Source organism: Trichosurus vulpecula, chromosome 5 (genome assembly GCF_011100635.1).
Source record: "Trichosurus vulpecula isolate mTriVul1 chromosome 5, mTriVul1.pri, whole genome shotgun sequence".
In the NCBI taxonomy this organism is placed as follows: Eukaryota; Metazoa; Chordata; class Mammalia; order Diprotodontia; family Phalangeridae; genus Trichosurus; species Trichosurus vulpecula.
This window is the reverse complement of record NC_050577.1, coordinates 226,628,074-226,652,072: the sequence shown is the minus strand read 5'-3', so window position 1 is coordinate 226,652,072 and position 23,999 is coordinate 226,628,074. Positions and strand designations below refer to the sequence as shown.

Below are 23,999 nucleotides of genomic sequence, written 5' to 3'. Positions count from 1 at the left end.
GTGTGTGTGTGTGTGTGTGTGTGTGTATGTGTGTGTGTGTATACATATACATGTATGTATGCATATATGATCATCAAATTTAGGCTTGATGGAAGGGGGAAAATCCTAATGATTAGAACAGTCTAAATGTAGAACGCACTTCCTTAGGAAGTGAACTTCAAGTAGAGACCAGAGTAGACAGTATTAGAGTAGAGAATCTTGTTTAGGCATAGGCGACCTCTGCAGTCCCTTCAATCACAGGGTCTGTAATTCGGTGACTATAGGAAGAACTGTGAAATCATTAACGACAAGACAATCTCACAATAGTGCATAAAATTCTTTATTTAGAACAATAAAGTATATGTATATATAATGTAATTTCAAATTCAAACCAGTATAAAAAAAAAGAGTCGGGACGTACACCTATTTTAAAAAGTACGCATACGGTATATACACATACACATCACATTTTACAAGCCTCTTTGATTTAATTAACCTTCAGTCATAATAAACTATGCAAAGTAGTGTTGACATACATTTACATTAGAACTCCAACCTAAAACAGAACCAGCAATATACCTGTGTATCCATCCATTTTTTTTCAAAGCACACTCACTGCAAAATCATGGCAAGTAGATATCGTGTGCGATCCTACACTAGCGTTTGATAGTGTAGGAGACTAGGATTTTCTGATTGGGGAGATATTGTGAGTCTTGCAGCTCATGAGTCAAATAACTGAAAATGGCACTGTGTTGTTAGATCTTCCATTCAACAGCTCCTGTGCTTAAAATAATAATAATGATAATGTAAAGAGAAAGCAACCATAGTATGTATGTACTTGGTGATAGTCATCAGAAATACACAAATATCTACATACAGACATAGATAGATATGCATTTTTGCTTAGTTAATATTTCAGGATCTCAGAAACGGACCTTTTACAGGAATAATTGCTTGTAAAAAAACCCTCATAAAATAAAAGTACTCGTATTTGTCTTATTAGAACAAAGGCATTTCCAATTCTAGTGAATGTGTAATTTCATATTACAATAATGTTCCTTGGAGCACTCAAACTAAAACTCATATTCCCCTCGAAACTTGTGTGGTACCTGGCACATAGGTGCTTAAAAAGGTTTGTTGATCGATGGATTGATTCTAAGGGGAGTTTCAAGGTGGCACATTCTAAATTACACTAAGGATGAGTTGACATAAAATTCTCCTCATTTCTCCATGAAAAAAAAAAAAGCAATACTAACAAATGGCCAGAAAAGTAATTTATGGATTGGTCCATCCCAAATTGATTTTAAAATATCTTCTGGCATTTTGGACATTATGTACATCCCACATTTTAGGCTCTCAGCTTTTAATAAAATAAAGATATTGAAATGCATAATTTGGTGGGTTTCCAAATGTTAAAACATACATTAAAGCAACTCTTTCTGACTGCAGGATCTAAAGTGTACTTGAATACTGCTGATGCATTTGGAGGAGGTGATCCAAACTGTTCATTCAAGCACAGCTGAAAAGCCATCACTTGTGCAAATAGTTATCCAATTTACCTTGGGTGAAAGGAAATCCTGCTTTGATTAATGGGCCCTGTTTACATTCTAAACAAAAACAATAACCATTCTGGAAGGTCAGCATTTTATACACTCAGACCCTAGAACTGAATACTACACCAGCTTTATTTTTCTTTCCTTGTTCTGTGTTGAAAACAAAGAAATGTGGAAGGACTAATAAATGCACCAGTAAAAAGAAATGTGGATGACACACCTTAACTAGAGAAATATGTCATAAGGACAGCTGTGAATGTGGAATGAGTTTTTTTTATTCCTACAGATTTAAAACTAGATTGAATCTGGTTGATAAAATGCATCACAAAAATCCTCCCAAACACTCCAATTTGCTAGAAACAATCTAAATCTTACCTAAAGGAAACTTTTTAAATTGACATTTTACCTTATAGTATGGCATGACCAATGACTAATTCACTAACCAAATGAAGGGGAGTAAGATGTTTCTGATATTTGAGACTGGCAGTGTGAAAAGCGTACTGTGTAACCCAATGTTCAGAACCGTTCAGATTTCACTCTCTAAGAACCATTAGCCATGGGGCTGGTTTCTTTACAATCTAGGCTTCTCAAAATAAGGTGCAAAGCTTTAAGGGTCATATACTACCTTCAGACCTTCTGAAGCTACTTCAAAAGGCATCTCTGAAATGTAATGTTGGGATAGGAATGTAACAGGAAATCGCAAGGTGCTTTCCTAGACATAGATGCCAGCTGGCTAACTCCAATAATGTTGCAGGTTCTCTATTTGGTCAGCTCTGGACTATAACACTGAAGCTACGCATTCTCTCTACAGGCAAGCATGTCAGAGCCTGTGCCCAACTAACTAGCATCAAGCAATTACGCTCAGCATTGTTTTACTGTTAAATGCATCTAATTGTCTTCTAAAGCTTGGAGAATTGGGCAGTCCATATAGTATAGTCCAAACTGAAGGTTCCAACTACCACGGAGACTTTCTGACATTTTGATACAAAAGAAGGAGAACAATGACTGTTTCATGCTTTTCTGGGTCAAGAGGCCAGTTTGTCAATGGCCAGTCTGTGGGGATAATTCGTCACTGTACTATTGCCCCAATCGTCAGCTTGGAAGGGTACACTTTTGGCTCCATTTATAGGTTTGTGGCACATTAACTCACCCTCTCTCTCTCTCCCCCCCACCCCCCACCATATCCAGCAGAAAAAAAAACTAAGAATTAATTGTTCATTGGCTTTAATGAACTGTCTGCCTTTAGAAGATTGAACATATCATTAGAAAGGCTTCTCAAGCAAGACACTTAGCTTAAAATTACTAAGTGTCCATATTATGGAGAGCTTTGGTACAGGGAGCTTGGGTAGGAGATTCAGTCCTAGGCCTAGAGTGAGGAAGACCTAGGTTCAAATTCTACCCGCAACACTTGCTAGCTGTGTGACTCTGGGTCAGTTACTAACTTCCATGTACCTCATTGAACCAACCCCTTAGATTCGTCTGGTAGGTTGCAGATTGGTTCTAAGAATCCCCAGTGCTGATGAAATCACAGATCCTTTGCCCTTCTTTGCAACATTTGCCAAGTTTCTCCAAAATATGCCCTAGGAAGCCATGTGTTTTAAACAGCAAGCCAACATGCAAAACTGAATAAAGCTTAAAAAAATCTCTGAATTATACCCTTAATGAATAGCGCCAGATCTTAAATAAATGGATATTTGAAACATGACAATGACTATGTTACCAGTAGCTAAAGTTTCTAGATTTCTTGCTCTTTTGCAAAGGCCAAGGTTTTTGATACCAATGTTTAGGGCTGTGGTTGTCTCTTGTTAGACACTGAATATTCTAAGCCATATCCATGTCCCTCCTACAGCTGTAGTTTTAAGTGGGATCTCCATACATTCAGCAGTTTCTCCTAAGACTCTCTTTACATAACTTCGTGTAAGGTTTCTAGAATATATGTATATAAAATGCTCTAACATATTTTGGAAATGTATCTATACACACCATAGTGGTTATCAAAAGAGGGCAGACATCACCAGGGACACCAAATGTCTTCTTCAGGTAGGCCCTTCTGATATTCAGTGCTGAAAGCTTCTTCATATGTTAACTCTTTCAGAGCTTCTCCATGTGGTGACAAAAATCACCAGTCTAATTCAGTATTGACTTCCCCTGCATGGACAGCCAACCATGTCAGATTATCCGGGTAGGCTTTTTTTTTTTTGAGATGGATAGATATGGTATTCATTGGGCAGAGAAAGACACTTGATCCATGTCATGTCATCCAAAACACGAACCTAGATTCCATAAGACTAAAGGCTGGCATGCTAAACTTCTGCATCTCTCAGATATCCCCTCTTTCCATACCAGAGTGTCTTTAAAACTCCGTTTTCTATAGGTTCTTTTTCATTGTTTTTATCTCCACAATCCAAGCTCAAAGCCATTTCTACAGACCATGTTAAACTGTGGGATGCAGATGGCAATCGAAGGATTAGAACGTATGGATGTTTGGTAAACTCCACATTGCTGGAGGCATGCGGGTGGTGCATGGAGTCCAGGGAATGCAGTTCCTTTCCCGACATGAGTTACCAGTTCTAAATGAGACGGCAAATCCCCAAATTCTTAAAATAGAGTTTTGCCCCATGCATATTCTTCTTTGCAGATGATTAATTCAGCGCTGGTTTCACAGTAAGACACTTTGTCCCCATTTCTGAATCATCATTATGGAGTCATGGGTAGCAAGTACAGACAGAGACTCAGTCTGTCACTCCAGACAGAATATGAATTTGCTTAAAGCTGCTTCATTTATGAAGCAAACATTAAACTGTTACCCGCCTAGAGAAGGAGGAAAAAAGAGAGAGATTGTAGTATTTCTGTTTTCTCCATTCTTTTCATTCTTGATCCAGAAGCAGTCAGAAAAATCTACCAAGTCAACAATGTAGCGGCAAGCTCCTCTCCCCCACAGGAGTCTAAAAAAGCATTGTCAAAGTTATTCTATAAGGTCATCAACCCTTCTGGCCCTGAGTTTCTTCAAGGAGACCTAAGAAATGCCCAATTGGAACCAATCACCAAAAATCTTATGGCATGCAGGTAGATATAAACATAAAAGAAAAGGAAAAGGGAGAGAGTGAGGCAGTAGGAAAGGGTGAACAAGGCAAGAAGAATAAAGTATCTCGAAGAAGGAATGCAAGAAGATCATCAAATCAATTGCCTTGGATGTTACTCTGCAGACATCAGAGCTTGGAGAGATTACTTAACTTGATCTGGACATCATTTCTCCCTTTAATTCAATCCAATTCAATAACCCCATTTTGTGCAAGGCACTGTGCTGGTGTGAAGGAGATAATTCCAAGATTTTAAAAAAAAAAAGGAGTATAAAGGACAAGAGTGCTGAGAAGTCACAGGATCAAAATCTGAATACTGCCTTTGACATTTTCTATCTATGTGGCGAAGTTGTTGTTCATGTTTAGTCATTTTCAGGCATGTCCAACTCTCTGTGACCTCTTTCTGGGGTTTTCTTGGCAAAACTACTTGAGCAGTTTGCCATTTCCTTCTCCAGCTCATTTTACAGATGAGGAAACTGAGTTAAAGTTAAATAACTCCCCCAGGGTCACACAGCTAATTAGTATGTGAGGTCTAATTTGAACTCAGGTTTTCCTGACTGCAGGCCTGGCACTCTATCCATTGTGCCACCTAGCTGCCTCCAACAACATTTGATTAGAATTAGGTCTTGACTTAAATTCAACACTCTTCTCTGCACCATCTATATTTCTAAGTCTTGGACCAAAATGAGGGAAGGATGGATGCTGGACTAAGATTGGTACCTCTCAGCAAAACCTCTGCTAGAAAAATGAGTTTTCAATTGGTCAGTCTCCAGAAACTCCCAAGAATAGTCCACAACTTAAGTCATTCCCTGAATTATCCTGGTCAGAAGAACAAAGAGCTGTCTGAGGGAAAGGGACCTACTGAACCCCACCTTTGTCTATTCCAACAGGACCTGATTCAATACTTGAGGCAAAAAAGGAATCAGAAGGAGATTCTGACCAAGATTTTCCCTAAGTCCTGCAACACAGTAGATATGGTCATGAGGCAGCATGCTCACATTTGCCAAAGCATGGAAACCACACTTTATTTCACTGCTGCAGAGCTGGTTATGAACTATAGAACTTTGGATTAATTTTTGACATTTTCTAGCTCTGATCTGAAGCATTTGTATTTCCTTTTCTATTACTCACTATGTGTTTGTAACAGCCTCTAGGTAATTATCCAGAAAGAATCCTGTAATTTGAGTCAGAGAACATGGGCTAAAATCCCACCTGCTTCCTATGTGACCTTCCAGTTTTTTAATGAGGATCAAACGAGAAGGGAAAAGTGCTTAGCATTGTGCCCAGCACACAGCAAGCACAAATCACAGCTTGATTTATTTTGTTGATTGAACATATAGACTTAAGAAACTGATGGAAAAAATGTTAGTAATGTAGATTAAACTTATAAGTGTGTCTGGAATGTTTTTTTCTTACAGAGCTAGTTGGTAAACTTTTATCTGCACACCCCTAATTGGTAGTGTGCTAACCCTAACCCTAACTCTAAATGCTTATTCCTTCCCTCCCCTCCCTAATCAGACTCAACAAAACAGCATACTTCTTTCTCCTTTGGTCATTTAGGTAGGCCCTGAACCAATCTGCTCTCAGACTCTATTAGTTTTCATAGCTATCAGGAAAAAGCAGAAGGTTCTCATAAGAGCTGACATATCTATCCCCTTAAGGTTGGCAAAGCTTTTTACACACGTTACTTCATTTGTAAACTTTTAAAAGGTTTTAGACTTTGGTAGGTCAATAGGTTAAAGGGGCTAACATTTGGTAACAAGCTACCCAATCTCAAGATCCTACTATCTCTCTCTGACTCCTTAATTCATCACCTATTCCCAATCTAGGCTTAGCTAAGGGTTTCACAAACAACTGGTGATCTGTAGTTCTTTCAACGGCCTCTGTAAGCCGGACTCTTTGAAAGAGTACAGGTCTAATTTCCCCATGGCAGTACGAAATTTTGGCTCTCCTTGTCCTGATTCCCAAGCTGTCAAGTTTGCAGAAAAATAGGACTGCCATTTCCTAACTGGCTGCATTATACAGTCAGAAACTCAAAAAGTCCTGAGTTCAAATCCAGTTTCACACACTTACTAGCTGTGACCCCCAAGCAAGTCACTTGCTTCAGTTTCTATAAAATGGGGATACCAGTTCTTAACTTACAAGTTTGCTGTGAGGCTAAAATGAGCTAAAATTTGTGCTTTGCAAGCCTGGAAGAACTATATAAATATGATGATGATGATGATGATGATGATGATGATGATGATGATGATGATGATATAAGAAGAAACCATTGGGGAAGTAGCTCTTTGGGTTTTGAAGAATAGAGAAATGGGCTGCCAGGAGGAATAAAAATTTGGAGTTAGGGATAATGGAAAGAAATCTTGGAGAATATAAGGCCCCTTGACCTTAAGTGGTCAGAGCTTGAAGCAAAAGGAAAGAAGAAGATGAGAGTGAGACAAGGATGGACAAGAATTCAGGATTTAAAGGTAGAAATGATGATATGGACTGTGGTGACTGTGTCAGAGACTCATCAGGAGATACGGGGAAGAGAGAAGAACAGCAATGAAGTAGAGAACAGACAGTATTAATCAGGCATGAGCCAGGTTGGGAGCACTGTGTTGTCCTCCCATGGCACTCTGGGGCTTAGGAGGAGGATCAAAGAAAAGGGATGGGGAAGTAAATAGCACAAGAGTTAAGTCACTCCAATTTCTCCCTACTTCTTGACTCCAATGTTCCCTCAATCAGACTCACACACTACCTGGTTCCAATCAAAGTGGCCTGCTGGGATCTCCCTGTAGAAGTCTGTCCATCTGCCATCTTTGTACCAATGCACAGACTGACCCCCATTTCTGGAATGCTACTCCTCCCTCACCTCCACCTCGCCTAACTTCTCGCTTCCTTCAAAACCCAACTCCTTTCCTAATCTCTCTCTCTCCTAAAATTACTTTGTATTTACTTATCTGTGTACATGGAGTCATAGATCAAGAGCGAGAAAGGGCTTTAGAGCTCAGAGCCCAACCCCTTCATTAAGTTCAAGAGGGGTGAAATGACTTGGCCATGGTGACAGTAACAGAGCCAGAGATCTGAACTTGCATCCTGTGACTCCAAGCTCAGTGCTCTTCCCATGGCACCACACATGCTAGGACTCTGTAAGGGCACAGCCTGCCTTTGTATCCCCACTGCTTTGTATGTAGCAATTACGTAAATGATGTCTGCTGAATTGGATTGGGTTTTGGATCTATCAACATTTTGTATTCAAAGTATCCTGCTTTGTTATTGGGCACACTTGCTTTCATTAGGGAACATACACCATCTGGTTAAGGGATCTTATGACCACTGTAGCTTTTGCATGGGAATCTATCACCTATGTGGTAAATTTATTATTCTTCTGCTTAAAGTTCTTATCCAAGTCCTAGTCCCCTAAATTTTAATGCTTTTTTTCTTAGAGACATTAATAAAAGAAGATATAGCTATACCACTTATACAAAAGCCGGCCACTCATCAGGACTATATTTGCTTACTGTTCGTGACTCCCAGCTCATAAAGAAAAAAATTAGACATGCATAACTCCAACAGGGAACAGCTTGAGTTTTAAAAATTATACATAACTAAATCAAGGACCTTATAAAATCCTCATTCTAACTTGTGGCTAATGGGAGGGTGGATATTTCTTGTTAAGACTTCCATCTTGTTGTGAAAAACTTACCGTTGTGCAAAAGTAACAGTGTTGATACAAGCAACAGTTACACTTCTTGAAACTCTCTCTCTTTTTCTTGCAACATACTGGGGGGAAAAACAATAGAAAAAGCTTATTTGCTTTTGGCTAGAGATTCTGGAGAACACCATGAACTGATCATTGTGGAAGTCAGTGTTTACTGTGGGCCTAAGCACAAAAGATTGCAAAATGGAGAAAGATGTAGTTTGCTCTGGGTCAGAATCCCAGGTTCGCCAGTCAGTTAATAGTTACTAATCACCCACTGTGCACTGCAGAGTAGTCTAGTCACCTTAGGTAGGCAAAGGATACAGAACACACAATCCCTGCCCTGAAGAAGCTGATAATCTACCTGGAAAAGGAGTGTGTGTGTGTGTGTGTGTGTGTGTGTGCGCGCGTGCGCGTGCGTGTGTGTGTGTGCATTTGCACACATATAAGGACTGGTTATTAGTATAGGTAAGTCCCATATAGGGAAACTGCCTTCATTAATGCAAGTTAGCACATAGTCTATAAACTACTCAGTCTTAGAGAATAAGTGACTTCACCAAGCAACATGGGGGTATGGTGCAGAGGCTGGCCTCCTCGCTTCCAGACCAGTTCTCCATTCATGCACCATGCCATGCTGCTACTTCGCATATATAAAACCATAAAAATTTAAATTATTCAAAGGTAGAACAAAGAAAAAGGTAATTAGATTTGTGCAGGGTAAACTTGAAAGGGCATCCTGGAGTAAGTTCTAACTAAGGTCTTTGAACAGGAGTTCTTAACCTTTTTGTTGTTATGGACCCCTTTGGCAATCTTGCAAAGCGTGGACTAATGTTTTTAAATGTGTACAATAAAACATACAGGATCACAAAGGAAACTCAATATCCTGAAATAGTTCTACATACACACACTTGAAACACCTTCATAGACTCCGAAGTTAAGAGTCTTGATCTGTCTTAAAGGACGTGAGAGATTGTAAACTCCTTGAGGTTGGGTACTGCTTTTTTTTTTCTTTGTAACTCTGGTGCCTATGTCATTGCTGTGCACACAGTAGGTGTCCGGGAAAGGAGTAACACAGACTCTAGGAAAAGGTCACTATAGAGAGTGGGAACAAGGTTCAAGGGACAGCATGCAGATGAGCTTGGCTAGGGTGTGGGGGTGGCAGTCATATAAAATGAGTTTAGAGAGAAGAGGGAATCTGAAAGTGAAGAACTCTGAAGACCCAGCTAAAGACACTTTCATCCAATTTTAAAGTCTGCAAAGCTCTCTCCCTACAGTCTCACAATGGTTCTACGACACAAGGTACTATTATGGCCATTATTATTATCATGGTATTATCATGGCCACTTTATAGATGAGGAAACTAAGGCTGGGGGAAGTTAAGAAGCCTGTCCACGGCCTCATGCTTAAATAAGCTCAGAGGTAGGATTCTGATTCTAATTCAGGTCTTCTGGATTCTAAGTTCAGTTCTCTATCCACTATGCCAAACCGCCTCTATAGGCACTAAAGATGATGTGATGATGATGATATAATACAATAATATAGAAACATAGTTTATGATGTAATTAACAAAATAATCTTTATCTTTTTTAAATTTTTAATTATAATACATAGATATATAATTTATGATATAATTAGTAAGATAATGTCTTTATCATACTAATTATGAGAATTATATTCACATGTTAAAACATGTATTTATAATCTAAAATAAAACTATAATACTATATTACACTATGACATAATTGCAGCAGTTATGATACATATAACACTATATTACAATATTTTAATTATAGTACCTAAGTAGAAATATAATTTATAACTAACAAGATGTCTTTATCTTACTAATTATAAGAATCATATTCATATATGTTAGAACATGTATTTATAAACTATAACAAAACTATAATGCTATATTGTACTATGATATAATTGCAGCAGTTATGATGCTACAGTATAATACTATATTACAGTATTTTTAATTATAGTACATAAATAGAAATATAATTTATGATATAACTAACAAGATGTCTTTATCTTACTAATTATATAAGAATCATATTCATATATGTTAAAACATGTATTTATTTATAATCTATAGTAAAACTATAATACTATATTATACTATGATATAATTACAGCATTTGTGATAACATAGTCAAATACTATGATACAGTATTTTAATTATAGTGCATATTACTAATTATGAATTATGTTAATAATGTAATAATAAAACTATATTGCTCTCTACTATTATCTAATTATGCTATTATCTATTACTATATTATTACATTAAAGCATCATGTAATAATTATTGTCATTATTATTATCATTATAGCAATAGGGAGGCACTTAAAGTTCCTGGACATGCCAATAGTGAGACTGAATTAGATTATAATGGAGGTCGTATATAGGAAAGCAATGTAGGGTTGTGGGAATGGCTATGTGTACTAGGATGGTAATTCAACAAAAGAAGGGACAGTGGTGAGAAAGTTGGACATACAAAAGAGAAACAAAACAGTCAAATATAACTCTTCTGAAGTTCTGAGACTATGGCTGTACTGTGGAAAGGAAGCTGATACATTCCGATGGTTGATAATGTGAGGGAGAGGTCAGAAACACACACACACACACACACACACACACAGGATTTGCAGTGTAGCAGTCATGTGTATATTGGTAAAATAAGTTACCTTATCTCATTATCCTCTTCATTAATCTCTCTGTTTTCACCTTCCATTTTAAGACTCATTTGTTTTTTCTGAGAAAAGAATAATAAAACACAATCACACTGCAGTAGTTTAAAAGGCTGGAAAGTTAAAGAAGTAAATGGCATATATCTTTCATGTTCTTAATTCCAATGACACTTTTTTTAAATCACGTGACAACATATGTTTTAGAGATCTCTTATTTTAAAATTAAGAAAAAACATTATTAATTCAGCATTTTCAGAAACAAGGAGGCCACATCAACAAATTTGAAAACTGAATATATGAGTAGGACTCAATCTAAGAGGTGTTTTGAAAACTGACCAAGAGCAACTTGTAACATAGGCAGGGAAGGAGACTCATGAGTGAACATAAGTAACACATTTAAAAAAATGTCTATTTGACTTTGGAATGTTGTTTTAAAGCTTATGCCTTTTAAAAAATTTAATTTAGACATATTTGAAGCAGCCTTCATCTCCTAAGCATATACCAGGATAGGACCTTTACCAATATGGCAAGTGGGGCAAAAGAGAAACTCACTTGAGTTTAAATATATATCACAGAAAGAATGCAGGTAATAGGTTTTCTTGATAGATTCCATTTTGCAAAAACTTGTGGCTGGTTGATTAACCAATTATTGAGATGAACACAGGCAACAAATGTTGGGCTTCCTTACCTTCCAGTATAAGACTCCCAGAACAAAGCCAATTACAAGAGAAAACAGGGATGGTAACACGATGGCTACCCAATGCACACTTGGGTCTTTAGCTGATCCTGATGCCTTCCCTGTAATTAAAAAAAAGGATTATGTTGAAGACAGAGCCATACAGGAGATTGTTCCACCATGATGTAGGTAATTAATAATTTCCTTAGGACATTCTGACTTAATTCTGCTTAAAGCTTTTTAAAGAAGTGATTTTTCTGTGAAGAAAACATGAGGGTCAGGGTACCCTCCCCTGACCCTCACAGCTCACACAAACTTTGGGCATACAAACCATGAGTGAACTCAGGACAGATTGTCCATTTATAATCACAGCCTTAAGACTCGGAGGCAGAAGCGACTTTAGAAGTCCATCTAGTCTGGCCCCATCAATGTATAGATGGGGAAACTGATGCCAGAGAGGAGAGTGAAACTTGACCAAGTCAGCGAGAAGCAGGGGCAAGATCTGAGTCCATATTTATTGACTATGTAGCTCCATTTGGACATGCCTTGAAGGCTATTAGAAGCTTCCTGGTGATTCTTGGAGAAACTTATATATCCATGGTATAGGAATGCCTACTGCTCATGAGAATTCTGTTTGGTGGCCTGGAATTGTGCTTGGTATCAATTTCCAATAGCCAATGACTGCAAAATCATCCTTAAAAATAGCCGATACTCACGTAGCGCTTTATGTATTTTGTTCCATTTGAACAATCCGGACAGGTTATTATTATTAGTCACACTTTACAGATGAGGAAACTAAGGCAAATAGAGGTTAAGTAACTTGCCCAAAGTTACACAGCTAATAAATAAATATCCGAGGCAGCATTCAAACCCCGGCCCCCTGACACCATATCTAGCACTCTATCCACCATACCACCTATAGACAGAATTCCCATAGCACTCAAAGTAAATATCATCTCATTTTATCCTCAGAACAAACATAGGAGCTAGGTCCTATTGTTATGCACAGGTGAAGAATCTGAGGCAGATCTGAAGATAAGTGACTTGCCCAAGGTCACACAGCTTCTAAGTGTTTGGTTGGATTTAGATTCAAGTATTCCTCACTCCAGGTCTAGCATTCTATCCAGTGAGCTACCTTTCTTGCTATTATGGTGAAGGATTAGGGATATTCAAATGCCACCAGCACTTTGGAATGAGATAGACTGTCTCCTGTTTGCCGATAAATGCAGATCATCTCAGAGCACAAAGTCTTCCTGTATGTGTCACTCTATAATCCTACTCCTGAGCTTTTCTTTCAGTCCAGCCTGGAGTAAAAAGCTTCTTTCCCATGGTTTCCACATAGTATCCCACTAATATATCTCAGCACATTTCTAAAAGGTTTTCACAGAAATGAGAAAGTAGAGATCTTGGCATCTTGACATTCTGCCCTTAGGAGGAAATAAATCATTCTCAGATAATTAAAACTGATGTTAAGGGATGCCTATGTCTCTTGACTTAGAGGGAAGGAAATGACTTTCACCTCAAGAAAGTGATTTAATTTAGATGGTTTGCAAATTTCTTGATCAGCATCCAATTCCACTTTGGCAGAGTTTGGACAGCTGTTTAGCAGCTTTGGTTTCAATAAGCAGCTTTGCCACGGCCAAAGCTGAGTGAAAAGGGGAATTCTTTGTGCAGGCCTCAAAGCCCAGAAAAATCAATGGTCGTGCAAGTCGCCCACATGCTGTCTTTGCCTGGATGGCAGTACCATGGCCAAAAAAACTCCCATCAGCACATGTCCTATCAAACAGACAAACACGAAGGCCCCTTATTAATTTAGAAAAGTGACCACAAAGGACTGAGGCTCAAACCTCCTAGGCTCAACTCAGGGCCAAGGCCTCCATGAGGTTTTTCCTGACCCCTGAGGAAGTTAACTGTTACCCCCACCCCACAGAAATTACTCCATCTTGATTTAGAATTTGCTTTGTCTATACATAGGTGGTTCTATTTTTTCTTTGTATTCCCAGGGTCTGGCATATATCTCCCCAGTAGAAAATAAGCTCCCGGAGGTCAAAAACTGATTTTGTCTCTGTACTCATAGAGACTGACCTAAAGCTCCCTAGTAGAAAATAAAGGCAGGGACAGCTTTGGTTTTGTCTTTGTGTTCATACCTGGCTTCTATCTCCCCAGTAAGCTTTCTGAGGGTAAGAACTGTGCTACTTTAGTATAGCCCTTATCAGCCAAGTAGAAACGAAGTTCTTTGAGGGAGAAAGGGAGGGAGGGAGAGAGGGAGGGAAGGAAGGAAAGAAAAAAGGAAGGAAGGTAGGAAGAAAGGGAGGGAGGGAGGCAAGAAAGGAGGAAGGAAGGAAGGGAGGGAGAGAGAGAGAGAGAGAGAGGAAAGTAAAGTAGGAAGGGAGGGTGGAAGGGGGGAGGAAAATAAGCATTTATTAAGCACCTACTATGTGTCAACCACTGTGCTAAGCACTTTACAAATATCACCTCATTTAACCGTCACAACAACCCTGAAAGGTAGGTGCTACTATTATAATCCCATCTTACAGTTGAGGAAACCAAGGCAGACAGTGGTTAAGTGACTTGTCAGGGTCACACAGCTGGTGAGTATCTGAAAAAGTAGGCTTTATGAAGGAAGGGATTGTTCTACTCTTGCCCTTGCACCTCTCCCCGACACCTGGCACAGCACCCAAGGCTTAGCAAATTTTCATTGAACTGAATTGCTGAGTTGAAGTTAAAGTCAGCCTTCAAGATGTCTTTTTTTCAAAAGTTTTTCAAAAAGCACATAAACTTTTGGAGAGTCTTGACTTTTGAGATGCTCGGAATTTCAGACAAAGCAGCACATTCTCCCTCATGTGGGTAACTGACAAGATGGCAAGTGACTCAAAACTACAATAATAAGGCTAACAAACTCTGGGTAGGTTGGCATGGTCTTGCATTATTAAATTTCCTCATTCATGCAAAATCAGGGCGAAGCATACAAAACAACTTGTAAACAAATGGCATCTTCTCTAAAGGGAATCGTGTTCTTCAGGTGTTACAAAAATTCTCTAACTAGAAAATTGCTGGCAATTTCATAGTCCGATGGCAAGATCACACCAAAGGGCAAGTGCATTCTGAAGGCCCAGGAATGGTTGTTCACATGCTGGGGGGCATCAACACAAAGGACAGTAACCCCATTAGTGAATTTTCCCAATTGTGGGACAATCTCACGTAAAGCTCATGCAAACTCCTATGGAGGCTAATTGGAGCCGTGCATGCATCAAATCAGGTATTCATACTTACTATTACTGCTACTGCTGTCATTCCTAAGGGAGCTGGCTGCAACGGGGGGTAACAAAAATGGTTTTGTGACATTGACCCTGAAATCTAAATAGAAAGCAACAACGTGTCAGAGTTGCATAGCGACTTACGTGGATTACAATGCTCCTTAAAGGTGAAGCTCTATACATCAGATGCGCAGCTCTGTGGAGGTCTGATGCCTTCGGGTCTTAAACTGAGAGCTGCAAGGGACCCTAAAGGCCAATGAGTCCAACCCCCTCATTTTACAGAGAAGGAAACTCGGGCACTGTCTCTAGAGATTTAGAACTCTTTTATTTTTATCTGGTCACACTGTTGTACTGCATGAAAAAAACCCACCACAATCATTATGTGGATCAGCACAGATAATTAACAATCAGTAAAGATTTTTTAAAATACTATATATTTTATATATTTAAAATGTATTACTAGCTTATTTATATTAGTTTATATATTAAAATATTATATATAACAATTTTATAAATATTTTATGCACACATGAATATGCATGTATTTTGTATATATAGCATATATACATATGTGTGTGTGTATATATGTATGTGTGTATATATGTGTGTGTAGATGTGCATAGGTGTATTTGTGTGTATATATTTGTGTATGTGCGTAGGTGTGTGTGCATGTATGTATAAGCCATAAGGAGTGTGAACTAGGGGGAAATTTCAGGTTGAGGACTCTATCCTGAACAAGAAAAGGGGGGAAGGGTCTTGGCACTGAGCCTCTATACCTATCCAACAGGCTGGTTAGACAGAATAAAAGCTTCTTTACCTTAGAAGCAAAATCATAAGGGAAAGATGAGAAACTTGGATGGTGAAAGCCAAGAAATTTAAAAATTAATGGCAAACTCCAGGCTAATGAGTGGCTTTTAAATTATGTGTGCATTCACAATATAGTTACCATTTTGCATAGTCTGCTATCATACATATAGTTACTATTTTGAATAGTCTGCTATTCTAGATGCAGATCTCCAAATGCATGTATGCATTGGCAGGTGTAGGTGTGTTTACAGAAATGCATTATCCCCATAGACATATGACTGAGAAGAGGTTGGCTGATGGGCTAACCTTGTGTTTGAAGATTCCCTTCTTACCTTTCTCAGGTCCTATTGTTGAAGGCAGGATGCAGGTGCTCTGCTCCGATGTTTCTTCAAATTCTTTGAAGGCATCGATGGATTTATTAAAGAAGCTAAAAAACTTTTCGGGAATGAACAAGCCTTCTTGATAGATGTTGTTATTTTGTTTTCGGAAATTCTAGAGGAAAGAAGTAATACTGATATTACTCAAGTGCCATTTTTGCTCAATGTAGGTCAAGGACATCGGTGGGTTGCTTATCTTCAAAGATTAAAGTGGGATGAGCCCTAGGACGCTGAAACTGCCACTTTTTCAAAGCCGTCTCAGTAGGAGCAACTTACAAAAGAAGCTCTGATTTGGGGCCCAGGCCAGTGCATTTTGGCATTTAATTGCTGACTGTCCTCTGATCTATTTCAGGTCTACAGTTTTCTCCAGGTAAGCCTGAAGAAGCCTTTGGAGCATGGTTACCAATAAAGAAATAATCCTCAGAGGCAAAGAGACTACTGTTTGCTACAAAGACTCAATTCAATCTCTATCTTCTCTGTGAAGCCCTTCCTGATTCCCTCAGCTATTAATGCCTTTCAAATAATTTTATCTTCAAGTGTGTGCACACATGTGTGTTTGTGTATTTATATGATATCTCCCCTGTCTAGATCAGAAAATCCTTAAACTTTGGACAGATAAAAATGATGAGAGCATTTTAGCTGGGCTACGTGGGGCAGGGTGAGGGGGTGGCAGTATGAGAGAACAGAAGGAATAAAAGCACAGGGTAGAAATTAAGATTAATGTCAGGAGAGGAAGGGGCAAGTCAAGCCTTGTAGAAGTGCTTCAGAACACAGACTGCCTAGGACTGGACCTTCGGGCTTCATGCCAATGCAAAGCTTCTAGGATCATAGGATCATTGCTTCAAAACTGTAAGGGACCAGTATAGGCTATGTAATGCTACCACCTCATTTCACAGATAAGCAAATTGAGACCCTGAAAAGCTAAGTGACTTGCCCAAGGTCATAAAATAACTTTATTCCAATACATTACAATAGTGGCCCAAAAGCCCAGGATTTGCCACTTTCTCTCTTTGTGACCTTGGGCAAATCACAACTTTTCTAGGTCTCAGTTTCTTTATCTGTAAACTAGGAGGCTGGACTAGATAACCTTTAAAGTCCTTCCCTACTCTGATCATCTCTGATCCTGGCACTGACCCGAAAATAGGTACACAGTTGAGCCCACTCACCTGTCAAATGGTCCAGATGGAGACAAAAATGGCCAGTCCATTTTTACGGTCTCCAAGAAGCAAGGCAAAGATATTACTTCAAAATGGAACAATTACATTATGGAAAAAAGTCAGAACTAAGCCTTCAATATAGAATGCTTTCCATCCAAACTTAATTTAAAATAGCTGACTAATTTGGAAGCCTTCCCCAGATGAATTCCCAAATGAAACAACAGCACAGGTCAGACAATCTTTATTTCACAGTGTGAGGCAATTCTGTTTCCAAATCAAGAGAAATAAACTTTAAAGCATTACCTATTACTATAATTTCACACTCCTCTCTCCTCTGCCCTGCCCCATGCTATTACTACAATTTTGTTAATGCAGAAAAAGAACTGTGAGCAAGGATTATTATGTTGAGGTTTATAATTTCAAAATAATTCAACTTATTAGCATTTAACAACCACACCTTAAAATATTCTATTGCATACATGTAAGTACAAACCCAGACACACATAAATCCTCCATACTTCCAACCCCTTCTTCCACCCCAATCCACGTTAGAGAAAAACAGAAATACACCCTCCTCCTCCCATTTTTTGATACATTACCTTATTTTTCTCTTCTAAGCATCCCATCAGGTCATCAATGATTTTTATGAGTTTATCAATGATTGAATAATTACTTAGACTACTGGAAATTTTGGAAAATTTGTACAGGAGGTTATTCAGGCTGTTGGCCAATTCAGGCACCATCAAATGTAACCAACAATGATTAGGCTGCAAAGGAAAGAGAGACAACAAGATTAGACAAATGCTTCAGGGTCCCAGACTTTTACTCATCAGATGGGGAGCACTCAGGAACTTCCTTGCCAGACTAAATCGGTCCCTATATAATAACTGACCAGTCATTTAATTAATATGTATTCTGTTTTAGGCTGTACAAATGCATGAGAGGCAGCAGGGTAAGGTATATAGAGACATCTCAGCATCAAGAAGATCTGAGTCTGCCTCTGACACATATTGACTGGGTGACCCTGGGCAAGTCATTTAACCCCTGCGTGCTCCAGATACTTTTCTATAATATTACATGCTGCAGAGAAGGTGACAACTTGCATTGGTAGAGAAATCTTCCTCATCCTGAGCTTCCAAAACTGATGAAGTCACAGATCAAGTTCAAAAAATAGTGATCAAAGTCAAGTGCTAATTGCAATAAATTGGTATTCAAAGATATGAACAGGCAGTTTTCTGATGAAGAAATAAAAGTTACCTATATAGACATAGGGGGAAAAATGTTCTAAATCATTATTGATTAGAAAAATCTAAATTAAAACAACTCTGAGGTCCCATCCCACACCAGAGTGGCCAATATGACAAAAAAGGAAAATGGTGGATGCTGAAGGAGATGTGGGAAAACTGGGACATATGTACTGTTGGTGGAGTTGTGAACTGATCCAACCATTCTGGAGCACAATTTGGAATTGTCCACAAAGAGCTATAAAACTGTGCCTACCCTTTGATCCAGCAATACCAGTACTAGGTGTATATTCCAAAAAGATCATAAAAAGGGAAAAGGGCCTATTTGTACAAAAATATTTAATAAAGCAGATCTTTTTATGGTAGCAAAGAATTAGAAATTGAGGGGATATTCATCAACTGGGGAATGGGAGAACAAGTTGGGGTATGTGATTGTGATAGAATACTACTGTGCTATAAGAAATGATGAGCAGGATGATTTCAGAAAAACCTGGGAAGACTTACATGCACTGATGCAAAGTGAAGTGAGCAGAACCAAGAGAACATTGTATACAGTAACAGCAACACTGCACAATGATCAACTGTGAATGACTTAACTATTCTTAGCAATACAGTGATCCAAGACAACTCTTGAAGGACTCATGATGAAAAATGCTTTCCATTTCCAGACAAAGAACTGATGGACTCTGAATGCAGATCGAAGCATACTATTTGTCATTTTCTTTATTTTTTAGTTTGTTTTTTTGTGGGGGGGAGGGCTGTGTTTTCTTTCACAACATGACTAATATGGAGATATGTTTTGCATGACTGCACATGTATTACCTATATAAAATTGCTTATCATCCCAGGGAGAGAAGAGGGGAGGAAGAGAACTTAAAACTCAAAATTTTAAAAAGTAAATGTTAAAAATTCTTTTTACAGGAAGGGGAGGGGAGGGAAGGGAAGGAAATAAAGTAGAACAGAAAGAGAGAGGGGGAGGGAGGGAGGGAGAGAGAGAGGGAGGGAGAGAGAGGAGAGAAAGAAAGAAGGAAGGAAGGAAGGAAGGAAGGAAGGAAGGAAGGAAGGAAGGAAGGAAGGAAGGAAGGAAAGAAAGAAAGAAGGAAGGAAGGAAGGAAGGGCAAGAAATAAAATAAAATCAGTAACTCCATATCAGGGGACCTTAACAGAGCATTGTGTGAGTTTTAATGGGCTATTCTTAATTCACTCCTCCTTATCCAGTGCAACATCCCTCAGTAGAAAATAAGCTTCTTGAAGGCGGGGAAAGTGTTTTTCTTTTGTCTTTGCTTGCCCCCAAGGCATGCACATAGTAGACTCTCAATGAATGTTGGGTTGATTGAAATTGAATGTGTGGGTGGGTTGCTCTCTTATTTAAAAGCAGCTTTAATTAATATATTGCTGCCAACTGGGAAAATGGCCCACTGGCAGATAGGTGAGCCCAAATTCTGGGAAACATTTATGGTCATTCAAAACCATTAAGATTGTTGGCCGGGACTTCAGATAAGCGGAGATAAACAAACTCCAAATGGAAACTATTTCTAGCTTTTCAACTCAAACTCAACCTTTCCAAGCCAGATTTTTTTTTAAACAAGGATATTCAAGGTGCTTATCACAAAAGAAGGTAACTTCCGATTTTTGCATGTCTAGTAGATGTTTTCAGACAGTTAGGTTAGCAGACATTTGGTTTTGAATGGGCTAGTCCAGTGCTACCTTTGGGTAAGGGCAGCCAATCTCAGATGGAAAACAAACAAACAACAAGCCAGGACAAATCTTCAGGCAAAAGGTTAGGTTTTGTTTTCCTCCTAGAACTCTTAGGCCAACAGATCTAGGGGCCATCTATCTAATTTAATCTAACACTCTCCTTTTACAAATGAAGAAATTGAAGCCTAGAGAGGTTAAGGGATTCACCCAAGGTCATCTGTAATGGAGGCACAATATGGGTCTTCCAAGATAATACTCCATAATAATAACAGCTAGCATTTATAAAGTGCTTTATAGTCATCTCATACTATCCTCACAACAACCTTGTGACGCAGGTGCTCTTATTTTTCCCACTTCACAAATGAAGAAACTGAGGCAGGGGGTAGTTAAGTGACTTGCCCAGGACCATGTAGCTAGTAAGTATCTGAGGCCGAATTGGAACTAGGGTCTACCTGACTCCAGGCCCCATGTGCTACCACCTAGCTATCCCCTACAGAGTCTTTCATAAAGCAGTCGGTACCACTATAATAGGGTAGGCTTTCTAGCATGGGGCTAGTTCAGCTCATTACACTGTTGAAACCCTATCTATACTTTTCCCTCTTCATTCACATTCCTTCTCACGTTTCTGGTGGATTTTGTGGCTTGTGGGCACAACAAAATTCCCTTATCATCACAGGGTACTTTCTTTCTTGTGGCCTCAGAGATAAACAAAAGGTTTTTTTCTCATTCTATTCCACCTCTCCCCACCATTCTTCCACCACCAAGCAGAGCCCACCGTTTATTATGAAATGCTTAGATTATTTACTGTCATAAAGGCATTTCTGTTTTTACCTTACAAAAGCCACAGAACTAGATATTTACATCTTATGGCTTAGACCCCTCTTGAGGTTGTGCAATAATTATCTTTTCTCATTTTCTTATGCAAGGAATCACTTCCCCATCCCCACTCCCATGCACGCAAACTCAACTCAACAAATCCAGGATATTTTACAAGTTAAACCAGAGGAACCTGCAGCAAAATAAAAATCCTTTTATTAAGGGGCGATTTGTTCTGTGAAGTTTGGATTCAGTCAAAGGGCCACACTTGAGAACCTAGAAGGCCACATGTAGCCTTGAGGACACAGCTTCCTCACCTCTGAGTTAAACCATAAAGACTTCACTTTCTAATCCCATTCAAATACTTTCTCTGGAGTTGTGGTTTCAATACCATGGGGAACTCCCAGTGTGTAAATACCTTTCACAGATGCTATCCCTTAACTTGTTGTTTTTGTTCTGCTTCTGACTACATCAGGAGGGTGATGTCTTAACACACAAGTGAATTGGATTTAAGTGAGACAGAACTGTGAAAAGTCACCAGCCTCACTCTCTCCTCTAGAGTCTTTGGAGTTCAGTAGCAAGACATTGCCAATTGCTAAGAAGTCTTAGAAAGTTACCTAAGCTACTAAAGAGTTGTGACTCGCCCATGGTCACACAACTACTACGCGTCAGTAGCAGAACTCTAGGTCTTCCTAACTTTAAGACTAACTCCCTCTTTGAGGCACCTAGATGGTTTGTCGGATAAAACTCTGGGCCTGGAGTCACAAAGACCTGAGTACAAATCTGGCCTTGGACACTAGCTGTGTGACCCTGGGAAAGTCACTTAACTTTGTTTGCCATAATCCACTGGAGAAGGAACTAGCAACCCAAACTACTCCAGTATCTTTGCCAAGAAAATCTCATGGTCCACAAGTTCACAAAGAGGTGAACGTGACTACACAACTGGATAATTACCTATCATACTGTCTCTCTTGAGATTTCTAAATGATAGAAATATCTATGTTGTTGTTACTGATATAATCATTATACAATTGTTGTAATATCATAATAATGACTGATCACAAGTTTTTTAAGACAGTGTGCCTGGCAGAAGGTAAACAAATTTTAAATGCTTGTTGGCTGACTTTAAGGTTTTCAAAGAACTTGACATATATTATTTCATTTGGGTTTCACAACAGCCAGATGGGGGGATGGGGGGGGCAGGTAGTACAAGTATTATGTTCATTCTACAGATGAGGTAACTGTAGTGGGAGGAGTAAAATATAGCTTGTAAGTGTCAGAGGCAGGATTTGAACCCAGGTCTTACTGCCTCCTAGTTCATTATTCTATCCACGAGGCCATGCTGTCTTTATTACAGCTGATTTTTACATTGGCTAATTATACTTTTTGCACTTCAGGATGGCAAAGCAATAAATAAAACACCATGAGTTTCCCGAAAGTATGCAATCTCATGTGCTTGTGACTGTCATAACTCCCTAAGATTATGATCTAAAGTCAAGGCTTTATCTACCCACTCGTGTATTTTAGCCCGTTAATATCTTGGCATTTAAGTTCTAGAATTTGTCACAGATAAAACAGCAAGGAGACAAACCCTATTAACTGTCAGCCAGATTTGACCTGTATGCCTGGAAGAAAGAAAAACCAGTTTCTACTAGTATACCAAGCACTAAACTACCTTCTTTTAAATTAACTGCAGTCAATGATTTGCAAATGGCACAAACCCAAATGAACTAACTCTTGTGCTACAGAGAAGAAAAAGAATTTACTATCCTCAAGTATCTCAAGATTGTGGGTTGTTATAAATGATCCTAAGTTCATGGATTTGGTAGGAACCTTAGGGATCTTCTTGTCCAACATCTCAAATACAGATGACCTCTCTTAAGTAAGGATAATAAGTAACTGAAAGTCCCACAGGTAAGGATATCTTTATTTGCTCAAGGCTTTTTAGAAACCTGGCCATTTCTTGCAAAAGGAAAGGATATTTCCTTTTCCACATCACTCTCTGGATGCCACCGATTTGATTTGGAAATTGTCAGTAACACAGGAAGTATTTGAACACAAGTCTTATATCTATGGCTCAATAATCTTTCCAACAGTTTCCACTAATGTAATTTGATTTTCCTTTATACATCAAAAAATGTGTATCTGCTATTATTTTCCACTTTTTTCCCCCTATCTCTTTTAGAGACCAGATAGGCTTTAAACAGCTTTAGAAACATTAACTCTTTGGAATAATGTGAATAGCAAATAATGTTATCTCTTGTGCAACTAGATAAAACAAAAAGATTAGCCAACTGACTGAGGGCACACTGAGAATTCCAGGAGTAGATTGAGGTTCCTGCCCTATTCAACTGTACCCAAAGGAAGAAATCTGCCTAAGGCTTTTAGAAATCCAGACATTTTTATGAAAAGAGAAAATCTGTTTCCATTTCCACTTCTTTATCTGGCTTCCATTCATTTCCTTTAAATCTCTCAGTCTAGCCAAGCAGAATGGGTTGGGTAATGGAAGGAAGACAGGGATTCAAATTCCAACCATTGTGAATTCAAATTTTTGTGACCTTGGGCATGTCACTAGGCCTTGGTCTCCTACTTGGTGAAAGGAAGGAATTTGGTGCCTCTAAGGAACCTTCCCATCTCTTGGCTGCTACTTAGTAAATCTATTAGGATCTTCCTCTATTATCATGCAGGCAAAAGTACCTGGGGGGAGGAGGAACCCAAATGACTACAATATACAGTGACTCAAAGATATGTTAGATGGAATGTCACCAACATCGAAGGTGCCAAATTTGATTTTAAAATATTTTTGGAATTACTAATCCAAAAGGCTTACTTAATTAAACTGAATATTTAATTTCATTACTAAAAAACCAAAACAAAACATGAGTTTAAACATATTTGGGGAAACAGCCCACTTTCAAAGACTAGCTATGTGAGCTGGCCAACTAAAATAGGAGAGAACATTCAAAGACAGAGCAACAAT

General features: G+C 38.7%; 1 protein-coding gene across 3 annotated transcripts in view; it reads right to left on the bottom strand.

The window, feature by feature from the left end:
- Nucleotides 1-301: 301 nt before the first annotated feature.
- KITLG (KIT ligand) overlaps nt 302-23,999 on the bottom strand; it is a 118,486-nt gene continuing 94,788 nt past the window's right edge. The window contains exons 4-10 of one of the 3 annotated variants that reach the window (XM_036761303.1): nt 17,861-18,028; nt 16,060-16,219; nt 14,937-15,020; nt 11,676-11,785; nt 10,985-11,052; nt 8,301-8,377; nt 302-4,343 (exon numbers count right to left, since the gene is read on the bottom strand). In XM_036761303.1, coding sequence (XP_036617198.1) covers nt 8,338-8,377; nt 10,985-11,052; nt 11,676-11,785; nt 14,937-15,020; nt 16,060-16,219; nt 17,861-18,028 — 630 coding nt within the window. In that variant the 3' untranslated portion in view covers nt 302-4,343; nt 8,301-8,337. Of the gene's footprint in view, nt 4,344-4,453; nt 4,478-8,300; nt 8,378-10,984; nt 11,053-11,675; nt 11,786-14,936; nt 15,021-16,059; nt 16,220-17,860; nt 18,029-23,999 lie in introns of those variants that run through there. The other 2 variants (XM_036761304.1, XM_036761305.1) reach the window with 2 other exon arrangements.